Source organism: Canis lupus, chromosome 7, assembly GCF_011100685.1.
Source record: "Canis lupus familiaris isolate Mischka breed German Shepherd chromosome 7, alternate assembly UU_Cfam_GSD_1.0, whole genome shotgun sequence".
Classification (NCBI taxonomy): Eukaryota; Metazoa; Chordata; class Mammalia; order Carnivora; family Canidae; genus Canis; species Canis lupus.
In genome coordinates this window covers 75,764,705-75,783,657 of record NC_049228.1, presented here as the reverse complement: position 1 = coordinate 75,783,657, position 18,953 = coordinate 75,764,705, and the positions used below count along the sequence as shown (strand labels likewise).

Genomic DNA, 18,953 nt, shown 5'->3' with positions numbered 1-18,953 from the left:
ATACTGATGAATGGGTCAGCTCTGGGCACAGAAAGTGCCATCTTCCTAGAAGCAGCCTATCCCCAGTGTGACTGGCAATCAGCTGCCCAGGACCCCACTATAGTATGGGGTCATTGTTTTATTCACCACAGCATGTGCCCTACAGTCCATACATGACATGCACAGAAACCTGGTGCCATGATGATTCCAGCACCACTCACTATTTGGGGGAGATCCTAGCATCTAGGATCATTTTAAGTGGACAGTGTTAAATATTAAGCTCAATTTATCCCCAACTCTTAAACTCACAATTCCCACTGACATGGCAATTTCTGGACTAGCTCCAATGGAAGTGATCCTGCTCACACTGAAGTGGAAAAAAATAAAGATTTACAGCATGGAAAATACCCAAGTGCTGTAGATGGTGGAAAATGCAAATCATCACTCTGCTTGCTTATTTTTCTACCACGGATCCAAACACATGAGCCAACACACTTCAGAGCCAGGTCTACCCCAGTTAAGACTCAGCTCCCAACACTACTCTTTTCGTTTAGCTACCCTACCCTTCACTCTTTGAAGTGTCTTCCAGTAACCACCAAATTAATTCAGTATACAGTGTTCCAGATTGTTATTCTCAGTGAAACGGGCATTGTCATAGACAATCAAAACTCACCATAGACTCAGCACCTAGCAAAACTCTTGCATGTTAACAGTGGCTAATAGTGCTAATTAGAGGGTGCATAAATATCTGTTGAATGAGCAAATTGATTAATGAGTTCCAACTTTCAGCCCTGAATGATCAAGGCACCCTATGCCATTCAGCTACCATAAACTGATGCCGTTAGACTATGTCTAAATTTTCCTGAATATGAATGATTCAGAAATGGATTTTTTAATAGAATAATATGGCATACAGAAATAGACCCATGTACACATGGGTACACATAGGGTTTCATTTTTTACACAAATAGCATATCAGATCAGTAAATAAAAATGAATTCATCAGTAAACTGAGCCATTTAAAATTTTTTTAAAAACCCTAATCCCAGCCTGGCATTTTGTACCAAAATAAATTCCATTTGATCAAAAAAATTTAATTAAAAAATACTATAAAAGTAGTAGAGGAAAATAAAAATATAAGTAGCAATTTTTGTAATATTAGAGTGTGGAAAGACTTTCTAAGCCAGACATAAAACATCAAAACCACAAAAGAAAAGACTGACATATTTGACTAAATAAAGGTTTTTAAATATTTGGTATGATTTTAAAAATATAGTAAACAAAGTAAGATAGAAACCAACAAACTGAGGAAAAATATGTGTAATATAAATGCCAAAGGGTTTGGTTTCTTAATATGCAAAGGGTTCTCACAAATCAATAAGAAAAACAACCCAATTAAAAATGGGCAGATGATGTGGATAGGTTAAGTAACAGAAAAAAACAGTCAATAAACCTATGAAAAGATATTCATTATTAAAGAAGTGCAAATCAGAACAGGTTATCATTTTAACCTATAATATTACCAAAATATTGATGACATTCATTGTTAGTAAAGGTGTGGAAAATCATACTCTCAACACTTAAAGGGAATATAAGTTGGTACAATATTTTGGAGGTTACTTTTACAGTATCTTTTTAAAGATAAAAACTTCATATATCTCTGACCCAACACTCTATTTCTGGAAATTATCCTACAGGTATATTTCACACACATTAAAATTTGGATACAAGGGTTTTATTGCAAACTATTTGCAAAAATCAAAAGTCGGACTATCCAAACATCTATCATTAGGGCATCAATTAAGTAAATCATGATATATTGTTGTGAGAGAATTCTATGTGACTCTTAAAATGAATGAAGTAGATCAATATATATTGACAAGAGAAGATAGTCAAGGTTTACCTCTAAGTGAAAGAGGCAGGAAAATAACACTTGACTATGCACAGACCATATCTAGAAAACAACATACAAAACATAAGACATTACCAGTGGAAGATGATCATCTTTTCATTTTTCACTTTGGAAACTTTCTGTACCATTTTTATTCTTTACAAGTATATATTAAGTCTAGACATTAAAAAGAACTTTAAGGAAGGGGCACCTAGGTGGCTCAGCTGGTTAAGCACCCAGACTCTTGATTTGGGCCCAGGTCATGATCTAAGGGTGGTGAGATCGAGCCCCACCTAAGGCTCCCAGCTCCATGCCGAGTGCTGAGCACTGGGCATGGAGCCTGCTTAAGATTCTCTCTCCCTCTCTCTCTGCCCCTCCCCCACCACTCACACACATGGCTTCGCTGTCTCTAAAAAATAAAAAATAAAAAAACTTTAAGGAAGAAGGGTCTTAACAAATATTTTCTTCATAGAAGGTTTTTTTCACTAAAAATAGGGACAGTAGGGGTCCTTGGGTGGCTCAGTCAGTTAAGCATCTGCCTTCAACTCAGGTCATGATTTCAGGGTCCTCAGGGCTCCCTCCCTGCTCAGTGGGGACCCTGCTTCTCCCTCTCCCTCTGCTGCTCCTCGTGCTTGTGCTCTTTCTCTCTCTCTGGTAAATAAATGTAAAAATCTTTAAAAACACAGGAACGGTATCTTTAATACTTGACAGAATTGCTTTCAAACACCCTTGAACACTTCTAAAAGGCTTATTTATCTACACCTAATTATGCTTCCCATTTAATTAATTAATTAACATAGGCCTCTATGGCTTTCCAACCCTTTTCATGTCCCAATCATTATCCTTGGAAAGTGATGCTAGTTGTCTAGCACTGGACAATAGACACAGGCAACTGCAGCCTACTCAGCCCCACCTGCCAAGGCCAGCCTCTCAGTCCCCACACCCTGTGACCTGATGGCACCCCCCACCCACCAGCTGCGAGGCTCCTGTTCTAGGAGCTTAGGAGCTCCTATTAAACAGCAGTTTTATTTAAATAATTTTAGTATAATTACTTTAAAATAATGAAGATCTTTGAGTAAGTATGTTATAATTTAAAAACAAGCAAAAATATAGTTGACCCTTGAACAGGTCTGAATTGCACAGGTCTGTTCACACACAGATTTTCTTCAATAAATACACTATAGCATTTTCTCTTCTTCATGATTTTCTCTTTTTTAAAGGTTTAGAGATTTTATTTATTTATTTGAAGAGAGAGTGTGCGAGAGAGTACAAGCAGGGGCAGGGAGAGAGAAGCAGACTCCCCACTGACCAGGAAGCCCAATGTGGAGCTCCATCTCAGGACCCTGAGATCATGACCTAAGCAGGAGGCAGCCACTTAACCGACTGAGCCACCCAGGTGCCCTGTTCTTCATAATTTTCTGAGTGACATTTTCTCTTCCCTGAAGTTAGAGAAAACTTTACTATTATTGTAACAACAGTATATAATAGATACAAAATAGGTGTTAATCAACTGTCTATATTATCGGTAAGCCTTCTGGTCAACAGTAGGCTACCAGTAGTTAAGTTTCAGGGGGCGTCAACAGTTATACATGAATTTTCAACTGTTCAGGGGGTCGGTGCCCCTAATCTCCACATTGTTCAAGGGTCAACTGTAATGGTATGGTGTTAGAAATCAGAAGAATAGTTTAAAAAAAAAAAAAAGAATAGTTTACTTTTCTTTCTTTTTTGCTTTTTTTTTCTTCTTCTTTCCCTTTTGAAGGCTAATGCAAGGAAGGAGGAACACGGTGGGTTTCTGAGGAACTGCCAACACTGTTTCTGGATCTTTGTGTTTGTGTTTATATAGGTGTATTCATTTTGTGAAAATCCATTGTGCACCACATTTAAGATCTGTGGACTTTTTTATATGAATATTACACTTCAATATAAAAATTTAAAGAGTATGTTATAAATTTGGTCAAGTTAGTAAAAATAATGAAGTTCTATGATACTGAATAAATCAAAAGCTATTACTTAGCACTTATGCGTTGCAGATCCCATAGCAAAGAAGTTTAAAGAAAACTTCTAAATTGGAATCCTCTTGTAGAAACAATCTATTCAAACTCCCCTAAGCCTTGAGGTTATCAGGATGTAAAATGGTTCATGGCAGAAGAGGTAAGAGAATTTTCTGATTTCCCAGGCAGGACTCCTTGTTAGAAGGGCTACTTATGCAAATTGTCAGCATTTTCCAAAGGAGGAAACTGAGCCCCAGAAGTTACATGAGTTAGTTAAGTGGCAAAGACAGAAAAGGCACTCGGGTCTCCCTGCCCAGAGACTGAGCCACGCTCTGCTGAGCTGCCAGGCAGGAGGTCGGCACAGTCGTGATGACATTGTACCAGCAGACCTAGAAACTTCTAACATCTAACAGGCCCCACCCATCTAGCAGGCTGGCCTCCTTACAGATGGATCACAATTTGCAAACTGACATTGCTGACCGAGCGCTTAACACGCATCTGATGAGAGAGTAAAGGAATAAAAGGACCAAAGTAAAACAGTGCTTCCTGTACACGTGAGCCAGGAAATGGGGAAAGGCCAGAAAGCCTGGGTTCCAGGCCGCTCCCCAACACACAGGCTCTGGACCTGGAGCAAAGTAGTCAACACCCCAAGCCGCTCTGTAGGCCGCGGAGTCCTTCTCTGTAGGCGCCGCCAACGGGCTGCCTGGGGCTGAGAAGAAAACCTAGAGTCTGCGGCCTGTTGTCCAGCAAAGGTTCGGCCCCTCTGTGGTTAAAGACCGTATCCACGCTGTGCTTAAGGAGGAGCTGGCAAATGCTGAATACTCTCCAGAAGAAATGCCTCAGCTCACAAAATGTTTATCAGAAACCGTTAAAGACAAATTAAAAGAAATGGGATTTGACCGATATAAAATGGTGGTACAAGTAGTGATTGGAGAACAAAGAGCTGAAGGAATATTCCCTCCAGATCTTTCAACTAAGAACCTGTCACGCCCATTGAGACCCCCACCCCCATCAGCGTGGCTGCTCACTGTGTCTGATGCTGACACTGACAACTACACTCGTGATGTTTTCACGAATGACAGTTTATTCTGTGTTGTAGCGGCATTTGGCTGTTTCTATTATTGAATCTTTGAAAAGTTGGATAAAGATATGACCATGAAGAAATACAAACTTTTTTATATTGTTAAAGATCTCAACAAAATAAAGGTAATTTGGCATTTTGAAAAAAAAAAAAAAAAAAAAAAACTCTCACACCCGCAAATCAGAGACAGGAAGCATACCACATCCATGGGGTGCCCACTGCAGCCTTACGAGGTGCTGTTGCTTTGTTGTCATTGTCACCGTGCATTAGAGCAGCTGGGGACATGTTAGGACCTCCCTACTGTCACCAAGTCCCAATATTGCACTTTGCCTCTTCATACATAATACATTCCTAGAAGTGAGAATCTGTCGTCCTACCTCCCAGAACACCTGGCCAGGACCCTGACGTGGGAATTTGCCTCCTTTGCTTCCATGTATGTACTTCAAACCTGATTCCGTGATGATTATTTTTTAAACACAAACCCTTTGTTTTTTAATGATCCCTTTCTATTGAACCAGCGGTGCTCTGTCATTACTACATGCCAGCTGTGAACAAGTAATTTGTGACTAATAATGGTTAAGGTTTGCACCACAGCAAAGTAGTTAAGTGCACTGGGTTCTGGAGTCACACAAAACTAGTCCTAATCCACAAAGCTTCATTTATTAGTGGTGTTTGTACATGTTACTATCCCCTGAGCTTCAGCCTCCTCATCAGCAAGGTGAGGACAACAAGAGAACGCACCCTTCTGTCCCGTGACGCCAGAATGTATGTAAATAAAGCACTTACTCAGTTGGAGGAGATGAAAGATGGCCACAGATTCTTGTCACTCCTCCTATTAAGAAGCAGAGTGTAAATCTCCTCCCTTTGCTTCTGGGCTGGCCTTAGTGATTTGCTCCATCAATTACATGTAGCAGAAATGACATTCTGGGTTCTAGGAGGCTAGGTCACAAGAAGCTTCTGCCCAAACTCATGGAACACTCCCTCTGGAAACAGCCAGCCCCCAGGTGACAAGTCTACCTACCCTGAGACTCCAGGCTATGAAGAAACCCAAGCTAATGCGTGGAGAGGCCACGTGAAAAGAGACATCTGGTTGGCCCTGGCTGGTCCAGCCACCCCAGCCCAGGCACCAGACATGGGAGTGACCCAGCCTACAGATGGCTCCAGGCCCAGCCAGCATCGGCCTGAACCGGCAAGGAAACCCAGGCAAGAGCTGCCCTCTGAGCCCAGTCAACCTACAGAACTATGAAAAAAAAAACAACACATGGTTCTTTTAAGCTGCTAAGTGTGCGGTGGCTTGTTACACAACAATAGATAAATGAGACACTCAGATGGTGTCTGGCACATGAGTACATGTCAGCTGTTAGGATTACAGAGATATTCATACACCAGACTGATTTCAAGCTCCTCTGTATGGCAACATCCTTCTTTTTTAAAAAATTTATTTATTTGAGAGACAGAGAGCATGAGCAGGCGGGGGGAGGGGGTGGTGGGTGTGGAGTAGAGGGAAAAGAAGAAGCAGACTCTCCACTGAGCAGGGAGCCTGATACAGGACTCGATCCCAGGACCCCGGGATCATGACCTGAGGCAAAGGCAGTCGCTTAACCAACTGAGCCACCCAGGTGCCCTTATATAACAACATCCTTCTTAACCAAAGGCATTCTGAAGTGCTTTCTTGATCGGAGAACAGAGTATATTTTAGTTTCAGTTCCAACTGTGCATCAATCTTTCTCAAATATTACTGACCTCACTAGGATTAGGGGTAGAGGCAATTATAAACTATTATAGCGTTTGTAAGGAAGAAGCCGAGGACGTATGAAGACACAAGCAGAGTGTCTGTAACTACACTGCTCGAAAACAAGAACAAGGATATGCACATCTGGTTAGCTGTGACACAACTGTGGTGATTCACAAGTCAGAAGCACAAGGCTGACGGAAGTGAAATGTACAATAACACAATTCACATATACAGCAGCAACATACTCGAATCAGTAAATGACACAATCAAAAATTTAACAATATCTTTAAAATATTTCTATTTTTATTGTACATATTAGGTTATGTTACTAAGATTGACCTATGAGGTAGAGATCTACAAATAATATAACTTAGCTGTTAAAATAGAGATCTTTCTTTTCAAAATCTGTAGAACAAAAGAAAAATCTACAGACCATATTTATTACTAGTTCCTTTTAAAATGAATTTTTCTGGGAGATTTCTAAATAAATTCACGATTCTCATGCTTATATAAATAATGCTTTTATGAGAACATTCTTTTAAAAGCCTAATGCATTCTTTACTTTATTTGGTCACATGCACTTTGAGGCTTCAACAGAATCCAGGTATCTCTACGGGAGGGTCTAGGATTTTCCAGGCGGTCCATGAGCTGCATCACACCAGAAAAAGTAGCAGGATCGCATCGCATGGTTGAGGCCTAGTCCTCTGCGAATAGCATCCTGGGCCAGCACTTGGCATAGCTAAGAACACATCTCCACATTGCAGAGGGCATGCTAGGGCCCCTGAGTCCTGCAATCCAGCCTTCTTTCCCACAGTCCTGCCAACATTGCACACTTCATGAGGGACAGTAGCTCATTAACCGAGGGCTGGCCTTAGTGGTTAGAGCAGTGTTTCTCGGCCCTTTTAAGACTCCATTGGCTTTTTTAAGGGGAAAAGCAATCCCATGGATCCCAAGGTAGACATTAATGATAGTGTAAATAAATACAAATAATAAAAGTACACACAAGCTGCTCATGCTATTCTGAAACTATAAAATAAAGACAACTATTAATTAAATACAAATTAAACTGTAAAACCAACAACATTCCAGATGAGTATCAGTCTACTGTGATGGATAATGTTGCTCTGCTAACCTTATAAAGCTCAGGGCTGCAGAGCCCTGCACACTGTCACCACGTGATGATGGTATGATTCCCTTCTACTCCACACGTGATCTGTCAGTAAAGTGTTCACTTCTACCTTCAAACAGCCAGAATGGGGGAGGATCCCTGGGTGGCTCAGCGGTTTGGTGCCTCCCTTCAGCCCAGAGCATGATCCTGGAGTCCCGGGATCAAGTCCCACATTGAGTCCCACATCAGGCTCCTTGCATGGAGCCTACTTCTCCCTCTGCCTGTGTCTCTGTCTCTGTCTCTCATGAACAAATAAATAAAATCTTTAAAAAAAAAAAAAAAAAAAAAACAGCCAGAATGGGACCCTGCTCACGGCCTAGGCTGTTACGCTCTAGTGGAAATCACCATGACCTGGCTTTCCACCAGTTCCCCTACCTGTGGTCGGCCCTCCAGGCAGCTGCTGGAACCATCTGCATCAAAGGGAGGTCAGGCCATTGCTACTGCTCTGCACAAGACCTCCAACAGTCCCCCCAACCTGATGCCCAGGAAATGCCACAGTTCCCTCACTGCCCACAAGACCCAACACACTCAGGTCCCAAACCTCCTCCTGCTCCCTTCCCAATGGTCACTCTGCTCTCGCTACACTGGCCTGCCAGTTGGCGCTCAAACTCACCAGGCATGCCCCTCCCACCTAGCCTTGGGGGTCCCCTCTGCCAACTCAGGAATATTGCCTCTAAGTCTTTACTCAAAGGCCTTCTCAGTGAGGCCTTTCTCAAGTGCCTACTTAACCACCCCTCCAGGCAGCACTTTCAGGGCCGCCCCCCCCCCCCCCCAGCCCCCAGCTTTCTCTCCACCTCAAGTATCACCAGTACTAGGTATTGATGAGTAGTGGTCACTCCTACTGGAATGTCAGCTCCACAAGGTCAGGACTGTGGGTCCGATTTGCTACCTGCTATATGCCCAAACCCTAGCATAGAGCCTAGAAAATATGTGATGTGCTGCAGGATCACTGGGTCTTCACATGGACCCATGCTTAATTTCTGTACTAACTCTGTCTTGGCTCTTGTCTCATTAGCCAGTTTTTATGGGCATTGACGTTGACACAGCTGTGTCACACAGTGATCACCCTGAAGATCCAGGGTGTAATTTTATTTATTATTACTAATTCATTATAATTAATTATTGTAAAATAAATAATTTTATTTATTATTAAGAACAGCATTGAAACGAACAGGTGCAGAAAACTACCCCCATGGGCAGAATGACAAAACCTCATTTTGAGAAATACTAGATTTGAGCATGGTGGGTGGGGAAGCCAGCATTGTTGCTCCTGGAGAGGTCACGGCCAGACCAAATACTGACGCACACGGATAAGAGCACAGCATGACCTGATAAGCCACTCAAGTGTGTGTCCCGTCAGTGACAGACCTGGCACCTCGCAGCCCAAAGGTATAACCTTCACATTTCAAGGACCTCTCATGGTCTCACCCAAATTACTTTCCAGTTCTATTATCAAATTATCAGTTATTTCCAGTAACAACTAAAGGGATCTCTAACCATCAAACATCTCCTTGGCCCTGCAGCAAATTTTTAAGAGGTTTTAAATTATTCACACAAGCAATGTATGCTCATTAAATAAACAAAAGAAGAGAAAGAGTAAGTTATTTTTAAGTGCACATCAGTCCCCCGCCCCATGGGGATAACCACTTCGACAAATGAGTTTTTTTAGAACCTTATCCTGTCCATGAATACGTATTGTAACCAGCACCTCCCTCCCTCCCTCTCTCTACAACTTTTCCCTCCTCTGCACTGGGCTCAGCAGCAGGCACCCACACACCCTCCCTGGCCTCTCCCAGGCTCCCCGGCCCCTCCCTGGGAACATGGGGCAATGAAGCATCATGTGACATCCCGTGGGGTGGCCTGGGGTTGTTTTCCATGTGTGCCCCATCACACCAAGTACACTGCTGGACTGAACTCCTCCAGGACATTGTCCCTTCTTCTCTGGAAACTGTTCTCTTGTGCCTATAGCATAGCAGCCACATAACACATCTGCAGTGAGGAGCTCCATTCATCTCTCAAGGCACACAGCCCTCAGTTAACCCTCATTTACTATATAGACCCCGTTGCCTGCTTTATTCTCCAAAGGGGAAGCCTGGCCAGGTTTTCTGGCCAGGTCTACCCTGGCAGCAGGAGGGAAGGTCACCAGGCTCAGCTCAGCCATACTCCCCCATTCAGCGGTGGGGAAGCAAGTGAAGAATCAGCTAGAAACATTCCCTCTAAGAGATAAGCCCTCGGATGCCTCTCTCAAGCCAGTCTGATGATTCATCCATGAGAGGTGGGGAGAATAAAAAAACAAATTAAAAGAATAGAAGAAAATGGTCCTGCAGGGCAGGAAAGAACAGAGACAGCAAAAAAAACCATAGAGCAGGACGGTGAACTTGGTGTTGATCAGAACATTAAAAGCAGTCATCTGAACATAAAACCAAAGACAGGGAAAGAGGAGCTACAAGAAGGGGAACCAGGAGGTTACGGAGAGCAGGTGGACGGATTTCTTCGTGCCTGCAGGATTTCCAGCTAACAAGAGGAAACAAGACTGGCAAGTTTGTATGATTATGTGTCATTATAAAGAAACAAGGCTAAAGGCATAGTCCTGGATGCCTAGTCTTTGTGGTCTCAAACGAAAATCAGCATTTATCATTTCACTACTCAATCACTGCCCTCACTTCATAGTTAGATTCAAAATTTAATTTAGATGAGCATGTATTACTTTATAATGAAGAAAGTAGCTCTTCAGAAGATTACTATGGAAAAGTTGAGAAAATATTTTAACTCCTGAAAGGTAAGTCCATGAAGTACGTAGCATTGGTGCTATGCCTTTTTTTTTTTTTAAGACTTTCTTCATTAAGTTTGCCATAAATGTAAATGCCCTGACCAATAGCCTGACCAGAAACAAAAAAAGCAACAAATAAACAAAAACGCAGGAACACTTTGCTCTTTCCCTGTGCCAGCAGAGGGCAAGTGGGTAGCTTTTATGTGATACTCTTCATGCTGGTTTGTGCACACACTGCACGTGCATTCCTCCCTCTCTCTCTCTCTCTCTCTCTCTCTCTCTCTCTCTCTCTTCCTGTCTCCTCCCCAACCTTCCTCCACTTCTCTTGTCTTTCTTTCCCTCTCCTCCCACTTTCTCTCCTTCCCTTTCAGGGAAGTCTTTGACAGAAGCACCTGTTAGGACTCTGCATTCCACCTGCAGATTCTGGTTAGAATACCAACTATGAGAGAAAAGGATGTGATACTGGATAATGCATTATCTTTTTCTTCTAGAAAAACAAATACTTTTGGTAAAAAGGGATCCAGCTCTCTGTTACTTTGTTCAAAGTAGAGAGAGAGAGTATGAGGGAAAGGATTTCCCCTGGGTTCCGCTTACTCTCCCCCAGGGCTCATTCACATTCTGATAACACAGGTCCCCCAGGTGGCTCTGGAGGAACTGAAAGCAGCCTGGGGCTACATTTTGGGTTGAATCTTGAGCAAGAAGTCCAGTTCATGACCTCCACAGAAGCCAGAGCAGGTCTGAGGCAACAGGTGCAAGGAAATACATCAGAAAAAGATTCATCGAAACAGCAGATTCAACAGTGAGAAACCCATTCGGTGTCCCCGATGTGAAAGCCCCCTTTTCTTTTCCTTATTTCTGCTGACAAAGTTAGGCAACAAGACAGACAACTCTGGTTCTTCAGGAGCTACAGGACTCTCAGCAGCCCAGTGATCACATCAGGCAACAGAAGCTGCAAAACCAAAGTCAACCCCTGGGTAAAGCAGAGGCCCTATCTGGTCTCCTCCCGGAGGCTGAGCACTCACTCTCACCCTCCGACCTGCCTCCCTGCTCCCCACCTTCCAGAACTCCTGTGCCCCTCCCCAGCTCTGGCCAGGTCTGTTTTTCCACATAGCACTTGCCACCTTCTAACCAGCCACAGAATCCGTTTTCCCACCTTTTCACTAAAATGTAATAAGCTCCGCAAGGTCCAAGCTCTGTTTTTCTCAGACATACCACTACCTGGCACTTGTAGAAGCTAAAAGATATTCTTTGAATGAGTGCTATAGAGGTAAATGGGAAAGAAAATTTTAATATTATGCAGGAGCACATTAAAAATAAGACCATTCAACCCCTACTATGTTATCTTCTCACCAAAATGCATAGCCCAGAAGAAGCAACGAGGTAGCACTCAGACAAATCGAGATCTTGGGACTTTCTACAAGACAAGTAGCCTGCATTCGTGGCAGAATAAAGGAAGGGAACCGTTTAGATGACAGACATGACAAGCAAACATAGTATATGGTCTCTTATTCTGGACATTTGGGGACAACAGGAAAATCTAATTATGAACCATATGCTCAACATCATTATATCTCTGTTGAATTCTTGATGTATCACAAGTGTGCATGAAAATGTCCTTTTTCCTAGAAGATACATACTTACGTACTTAGGGTTCGAAAGGTATAATGTCAGCAATTGACTTCCAGATAGTTCAGGGGAAAAAATAGTATTATTTAATACATTAGAGACAGAGAGATAAAGCAAGATTGGCAAAATGTCATCCCCACTGAATCTAGATGAGAGATCTACAGACGTTCCTTGTAATACTCTTTACAATATTTTGTGAGTTTGAGACTTTTTAAAATAAAACAAGGGTAAAGGGGAGTTAAAAATAAAAGACCTCATGCTAGGGAAGGGAGATAGTTGAGTCAACAGGATGGTGGGCAGCCTGGGAGTGACCAGGCTCTGTGGCAAGTGCTGTCGCAGGAATACAAGTGATGTCACTTAATTTATTGCTGATGTGTCCACATCCCAGGAATGACAGAGCGCTTCAAAGACAAGGATCTTGGCTGTCCTGTCTCCCTGCAGCCACCCACATGCTCCTGGCATGAAAGAAGCACTACATAAATGGCGAGTGGCTGAGGAAATGAATGCCTATTCATTTTCAAGCACATATTAGAAATTATAAAAACAAAGAAAATGCACGGTGCCTGGGTGGCTCAGTCAGTTGAGCGGCCTAACAGCAGACTCTTGGTTTCAGCTCAGGTCATGATCTCAGAGTTATGGAATCCAGCCCTGAGTGGGGCTGCATGCTCAGCAGGAGCTGCTTGCAATTCTCTCTCTCTCCCTCTGCCCCTCCCCCCCATTAGGCTCCTGCACACACATGTGCACTCTCTCCCTCAAATGAATCTTAAAAAAAAAAAAAGATAAAGTGTAATATATGCATAGACGTGCAAACACTAAAAGTGGTCTAACTTGTTGGACACAATTAATTTTGAAGACCTTTTCTTAATTCGTGAGTTCAAAATCTTTTCACATCCTAGCATCTTAAAATGTGAAGTTTTGTATTTTCCAAAGGCAATAGCCTTGGAGCAGTCCTGAGGGATATGACAAGGGAACAGTGACACTGGGCCAGGGGGTGAGGTGGGGGCCACATGCCTGACAAGGGATGGGGAGGGACCATGAGAAGTCTAAAAATGCTCCATAAGGGATTCTGATGCACATCAGAGATGCACTGAGTTCTGGAAGCTGACAGAGAGATGCAGTCATTCTGACCCTGAACAAAAAAGAACACCAGGGAACAAAGAGACCTTGGTGGATTCCACCCACCAGGCCCGGGTGCTGGGTGTTATCATATGTTGTGCTCTTCTGGAAAGATATCTCACTATGTCATTTATATTTATTTTCAAGCCAGAATCACACTTACCATAAAGGGTTCAATTTATAGAGGAATCAAGTTTGGTAAAAAAAGAAATTATGTTTGGGACACCTGGGTGGCTCAGTCGGATAAGTGTCTGCCTTTGGCTCAGGTCATGATCCCAGGGTGCTGGGATCGAGTCTGGCATTGGGCTCCCCACTCAGCAGGGAGTCTGCTTCTCCCTCTCCCTCTCCTCCCTTGCTCATGCTCTCTCTCTCTCTCAAAAATAAATAAATAAATAAAATCTTAAAAAGAAAAATAAGGAAGAAATTAGGTTTCTAGCCTGTCCACCAGCCCTCACTCATGAAATGCTGGTTTCTGGGAACTACTGCAAATGAGCATGTTAGAATCTCAGACTTGGAAAGCAATTCTGATGATTTCCTGGCCCAGCCCCCCCATCCTACACACTCCTTCCTTCCACCACAATGACTCTAACAGATTCATATAACCTTATGAATACTTTCGGTGGTGGGGTGCTCACTATCACTCAGAGCAGTCCATTTGAGGTTCCACAGCTCTGGTTCATCTGCTTACTGGGAGCAGAAATCTGTCCCACTCTTGGCTCCTGGAGCCTCTGAGGATCACACAGCCCCTTCATGTGAGGATGTGCACACGTCTGACGTGTCCACTGCCCAGACATCACACCAAATCCCAGGTGTTTGCTCTGTGAAGAAGCATATAGATTCAAAGGCCAGAAGGATAGGCTTCCCCAAGCTCCTGACCAGAAGCAGGACATCATCGGTTGTCGTTAACCATGCCACTTAGCTGTTGAGGAAGTGGCAAAAATCTCTAAACTGTTGTCAAGACAACCAAAGTCCAAATATAAATCTCTTTGGGATTCCATCCGGAAGGAGTCTTTAAGTGTACACACCCAGAGGAAATAATGAAAAGAAAGCTCCTCTCCACCCCTCCTTGCCCCCCCCCCCACTCCTCCTCTCCTCCTTTCTCTCTCTCTCTCCCCTTGCTTTTTGCCACGTGGTGATGTGTGTTAAAAATGCATACTGGGAAGCTTTCCACCTTTGGGGTTGGAACAGCTGCTGCCTCAATATTGTTTTTGTTAGTTTTTTTTTTTTAACATACTTTGCTGTTTTTAAGAGGGTTGTTTTTAAGCTACATGTTTCATAATGCTAGTTCAGATTACAACGTGGGATGACGGGCACTTTACTGACAAGAACAAGCCTCCTGGGCTCCAGGTGTCTAATGAGGCCCCCTTCCCAGTGTGTGCCCCTATCAAGCACATCCTCCTGCACAGCTGGCTTCCAAGGGGGACCTGCCTTAGCCCAGGAAAGGGCATTCACAGACACTTAGGAAAAAAAATGAGAAAGTCCACCCGTGAAAATAATGAGAGTCAAGAATTCATAACAGGTAGCCTAAATAAGCCCAAAGCTCTTAAGTCCTTGGTTTTTCTAAGAGCACAAAACATTCAGAGAATGCTCCACAGTCTGCTGTGGATTCCACTTGGAAGCACTCACCAAAAGAAATACAATAGACTTGTCGAACCTCAGAGTCCTGAAAGGCACAGACCCAGGTGGAGAAGACATGTGAACACCTGTTGTAAATGACCCTCCTGTCAGGAACCTCTAACCACATAGAGGTTGCAGACTACAGCTAAAAGGGATAAAAATCTGCACTGCCTATGCCTAAAACAATCTTGTGCCTTAAACGGAAAGTGTGCATCCTCGAGTAACCACACAGCATTCAAGGCAAACAGCCAGGCACAAGAAGACTAGCCCCCTTATACTCCCCACACAGCCAGACTTTGGTTATGTCAGCATTCTCCATGGTCTTCTCAAAGGGGCCCAAGAGAAAGTGATGGGAACAGAGGATATGGCTTGTAGGGTCTCAGTCATCCTGGGACTCCAGGGAGTTGTGGTGATGGCTGAAAAACAGGAAGCTGAAGACTAGCCACATGGAAGACTTCATCCAGAAAAGATGGATCACCCAACACAGAAAACAAAGGAGCTCAGGGCTCCTGCTAAAATATTAAGAGGACTTTCAGACTTGGCCTTGAGTCCTTCTTTTAGTCACTGAGCTAGCAGGTTCTTTCTCTTTTTTTTTTTTTTTTTTTTTAAGATTTTATTTATCTACTCATGAGAGACAGAAAGAAAGAGAGAGAGAGAGGGAGGCAGAGACAGGCAGAGGGAGAAGCAGGCCTCATGCAAGGAGCCCGATGTGGGACTCAATCCCAGGACTCCAGGGTCACGCCCTGGACTACAGGTGGCACTAAGCATCTGAGCCACCCGGGCTGCCCTAGCAGGTTCTTTCTCAAATCAAGAGTGAACCCAAAGTGGTTAAAATGGCTCTGACCTCACTCAAATGCCAACTCACTCAGAGAAGCCCCCCATATGGATGAGCAGCTGAGAACACAGCCTATCACGCACAGCTTATCCAGGACAGGCCCAGCCAAAACACAGGACTTAACAAATTTTACTCAGCGGGGGTGACAAGGTCATTGGCCCTCTGACCCAAACAAGACAGAAACCTGGAGCCACTCTCAAAAAAACAAAGCCTCGGATGTGGTATTACAAGAATGATGCTTCAAAGCCTCCATCTGCCCAGAAATACCTTCTTGCTCTGGCAAAGCTCTTTTCTCCCAAGTCACACTCCTACCAACAGAGCCACTACCAATAACCATCAAACAAGGGTGAGGCAGTGTCTCCAGGAAGCCACTAAGATTATGCTTTATCCTTGGAGAGAAAAGAAAAGAAGTAAAGGGACTTCCTCCAGCTATCTCATCGTCCAGCCTTGCTAATTGTCACCGTGGAATCACAGGTTAGCAGGAACCACATATCTTAGCAGATCATCTGGTTAATCCTCTGCCTTAAAAGGGAAGATGCTATGGAGTCCCTTTCAGAGATGAGGCAACCGAAGTACTTGCCCAGAATTGAATCGCCAGTGATCCATTTCCCTGTAGGATACAGAGACTCATCCCTGAATAGTGGAAATCATTCATGTGAGGGGTACGGGCTGTGCCACCTAAGTGGATGACGAGGGAGAAAGGGTGAGGTGGGGAGTGGGAAGGAGGCAAACATTTCCTACTTCATTTACTCCCAAGGTCAATCCCGCACACAAAACATATGTCAAAGTCGCTCTCGATTCCTCGGGACAGGACATTCCGCGCAAGTCTTGGAAGGCCTTCCGTGAAGCTGAAATGATGCCTCGCAAGGAAAACACGAGATCCCTGACATCTATGTCCCGACTATGTTGGAGAGGCCGGCAGAGAGGGAAACCCACCCCCGCAACACTAAGAGAGGTCCGCGGAGGAGCCCCAGGGCAGGAGCCTTCGCAGATCCCAGCTGTGGCTGAGCAAGCTGGAGGCGGGCACGCTGGGGAGGTTGTCCCTAGGCTTGCAGTGAAGGGAGGGCCCCCGGCAGGTCCCCTGGAATTCTAGGCGAACCGGCCGATCTAGTATACATGACAGTTCTGGCAAGAGGCAGTGACGGGAGACAGTCAAGAACATTGTCCAGCCAGAGGTTCCAAAGCGCCTAGATGGAGCCTAGACACTTGGCCGCTCCGGTACTATTCAATCCTAACCTGGAACCATCTTCTCATCACAGGCGTCTCTACATCCCTGGACAGGCCAGTTAGCATTTCTTTTAAATAACAATGAGTGTACCCTTCTGCTGCTCTTCTTGGTAGGAAACAGTTTTCTGGGATTTGCCAGAGGCACTACCCTCGGGTTGGATGCCAAAGGCTACTGGAAACACTGCTGGAAACCAGCTCTTTCAAAAGACGAAATTCTGGGGTTTGATGTGGGCCCCCAGAAGGGCATGACCCTAAGGTGATCTGAACTCTCCGCGGCCCGCATCACCCGCAGACCTGCCGATGCAAAGGGCTGGGGTGTCTGTCTCTGTCCTTGCTTGTGGCTTCTTTCCCGTTTCCTCAGACTCAGAAAGACCCGCTTTGGGAGGGGAAGCGGTGATGGGAGGACTTTCTCATCCCGCCTTTCTCCGGAGACCGAGGCTGCCCAGGACCCCCCCCCCCCCACGTCACCTTGCCGCCGGGTCAGCCACTCGTGCTTTCTCGCCCTTCGCTGGGCTTTCTTTCCACCCCGCAAGAAAGTGAAGAAACCCACTGCCCCCGGGAGGCAAAAAGGCTCTGGAGCCTTGGCTGAATAACTTAAAGTTTCCGCCGGAAGGAAATTATCAAAGGCGAAGGAGAAAGCCTCGGAGGCCGGAGGGAGCGCGGCGGCGGCGGCGGCGGCCCGGGGGGACCCAGGGAGAAGCTCCGGGCAGGCTCGCACCCCGCCGCCACCTGGCTGGGAAGAGGGGGCGCACGGACCAGGGGGGCAGGGGCCCGGGGGCGCACGGACCAGGGGGGGCCAGCGGGAGCTCGGACCAGGGGGGCCAAAGGGGGCCAAGGGGCGCACGGAAGAGGGGGCGCTCGGACGAGGGGGGCCAAGAGGGGCCACGGGGGCGCACGGACCAGGGGGGCCAAGAGGGGCCACGGGGGCGCACGGACCAGGGGGGCCAAGAGGGGCCACGGGGGCGCTCGGACGAGGGGGGCCAAGAGGGGCCACGGGGGCGCACGGACCAGGGGGGCCACGAGGGGCCACGGAGCGCACGGACGAGGGGAGCAGGGGCCACGGGGGGCAGGGGCCAGGGGGAGCAGGGGCCAGGGGGCGCTCGGACCAGGGGGGCCACGAGGGGCCAGGGGGCGCTCGGACGAGGGGGGCAGGGGCCAGGGGGCGCACGGACGAGGGGGGCCACGAGGGGCCACGGGGCGCACGGACGAGGGGGGCCACGAGGGGCCGGGGGGCGCACGGACGAGGGGGGCCACGAGGGGCCAGGGGGCGCTCGGACGAGGGGGGCCACGAGGGGCCGGGGGGCGCACGGACGAGGGGGGCCACGAGGGGCCACGGGGCGCACGGACGAGGGGGGCCACGAGGGGCCAGGGGGCGCTCGGACGAGGGGGACAGGGGACGGGGGGCGCTCGGACGAGGGGGGCCACGAGGGGCCACGGGGCGCACGGACGAGGGGGGCAGGGGACGGGGGGCGCTCGGACGTGGGTGTCCTCGGCAGATGGCGGCGCAGGACTCACCCCGAGAAGACACACTTTGAGCTCCCGTATCGCCATCATGTGCTCGGGGCCGGAGCGGGCAGGGGCTCAGCATCCTCCGGGGCCGGGGCCGCGCCGCGCCCGCCCGCGCCCAGCCGCGGCCTTGAGTCTCCGCCTTCCCCTCGCAGCGGCCCGCGGGCGGGACCGCCGCCGCCGCTGCTATTTCTGGGCCGCCGGCCCCGCCGCGGTGGGTCACGTGGCCGCCGGCCGGGCTCCTCCCGGGGCTCCGGGTCGAACCTCGGCGGTCCCCAGCGCCCGGGGACGCCCCCAGACGGCGTCGGCCACCCCGGGGCCGCCCCCCGGACCTGCGGCGTCCCTGGCGGGGGGGCCCCCCGCCCCCGCCCTGCCCAGCAGCGGACCCCGCTCTGCGAGCCCCTGTGGCAG

General features: G+C 46.8%; 1 protein-coding gene across 2 annotated transcripts in view; it reads right to left on the bottom strand.

Annotated features, from left to right (window-relative positions):
- Positions 1 to 18,703, bottom strand: part of RAB31 (RAB31, member RAS oncogene family) — a 128,669-nt gene extending 109,966 nt beyond the window's left edge. Inside the window, exon 1 of one of the 2 annotated variants that reach the window (XM_038543867.1) lies at positions 18,552 to 18,703. In XM_038543867.1, the coding sequence (XP_038399795.1) occupies positions 18,552 to 18,590 (39 nt within the window). In that variant the 5' untranslated portion in view covers positions 18,591 to 18,703. The remainder of the gene's footprint in view (positions 1 to 18,551) is intronic. The other variant, XM_038543866.1, reaches the window with a different exon arrangement.
- Positions 18,704 to 18,953: the final 250 nt, after the last annotated feature.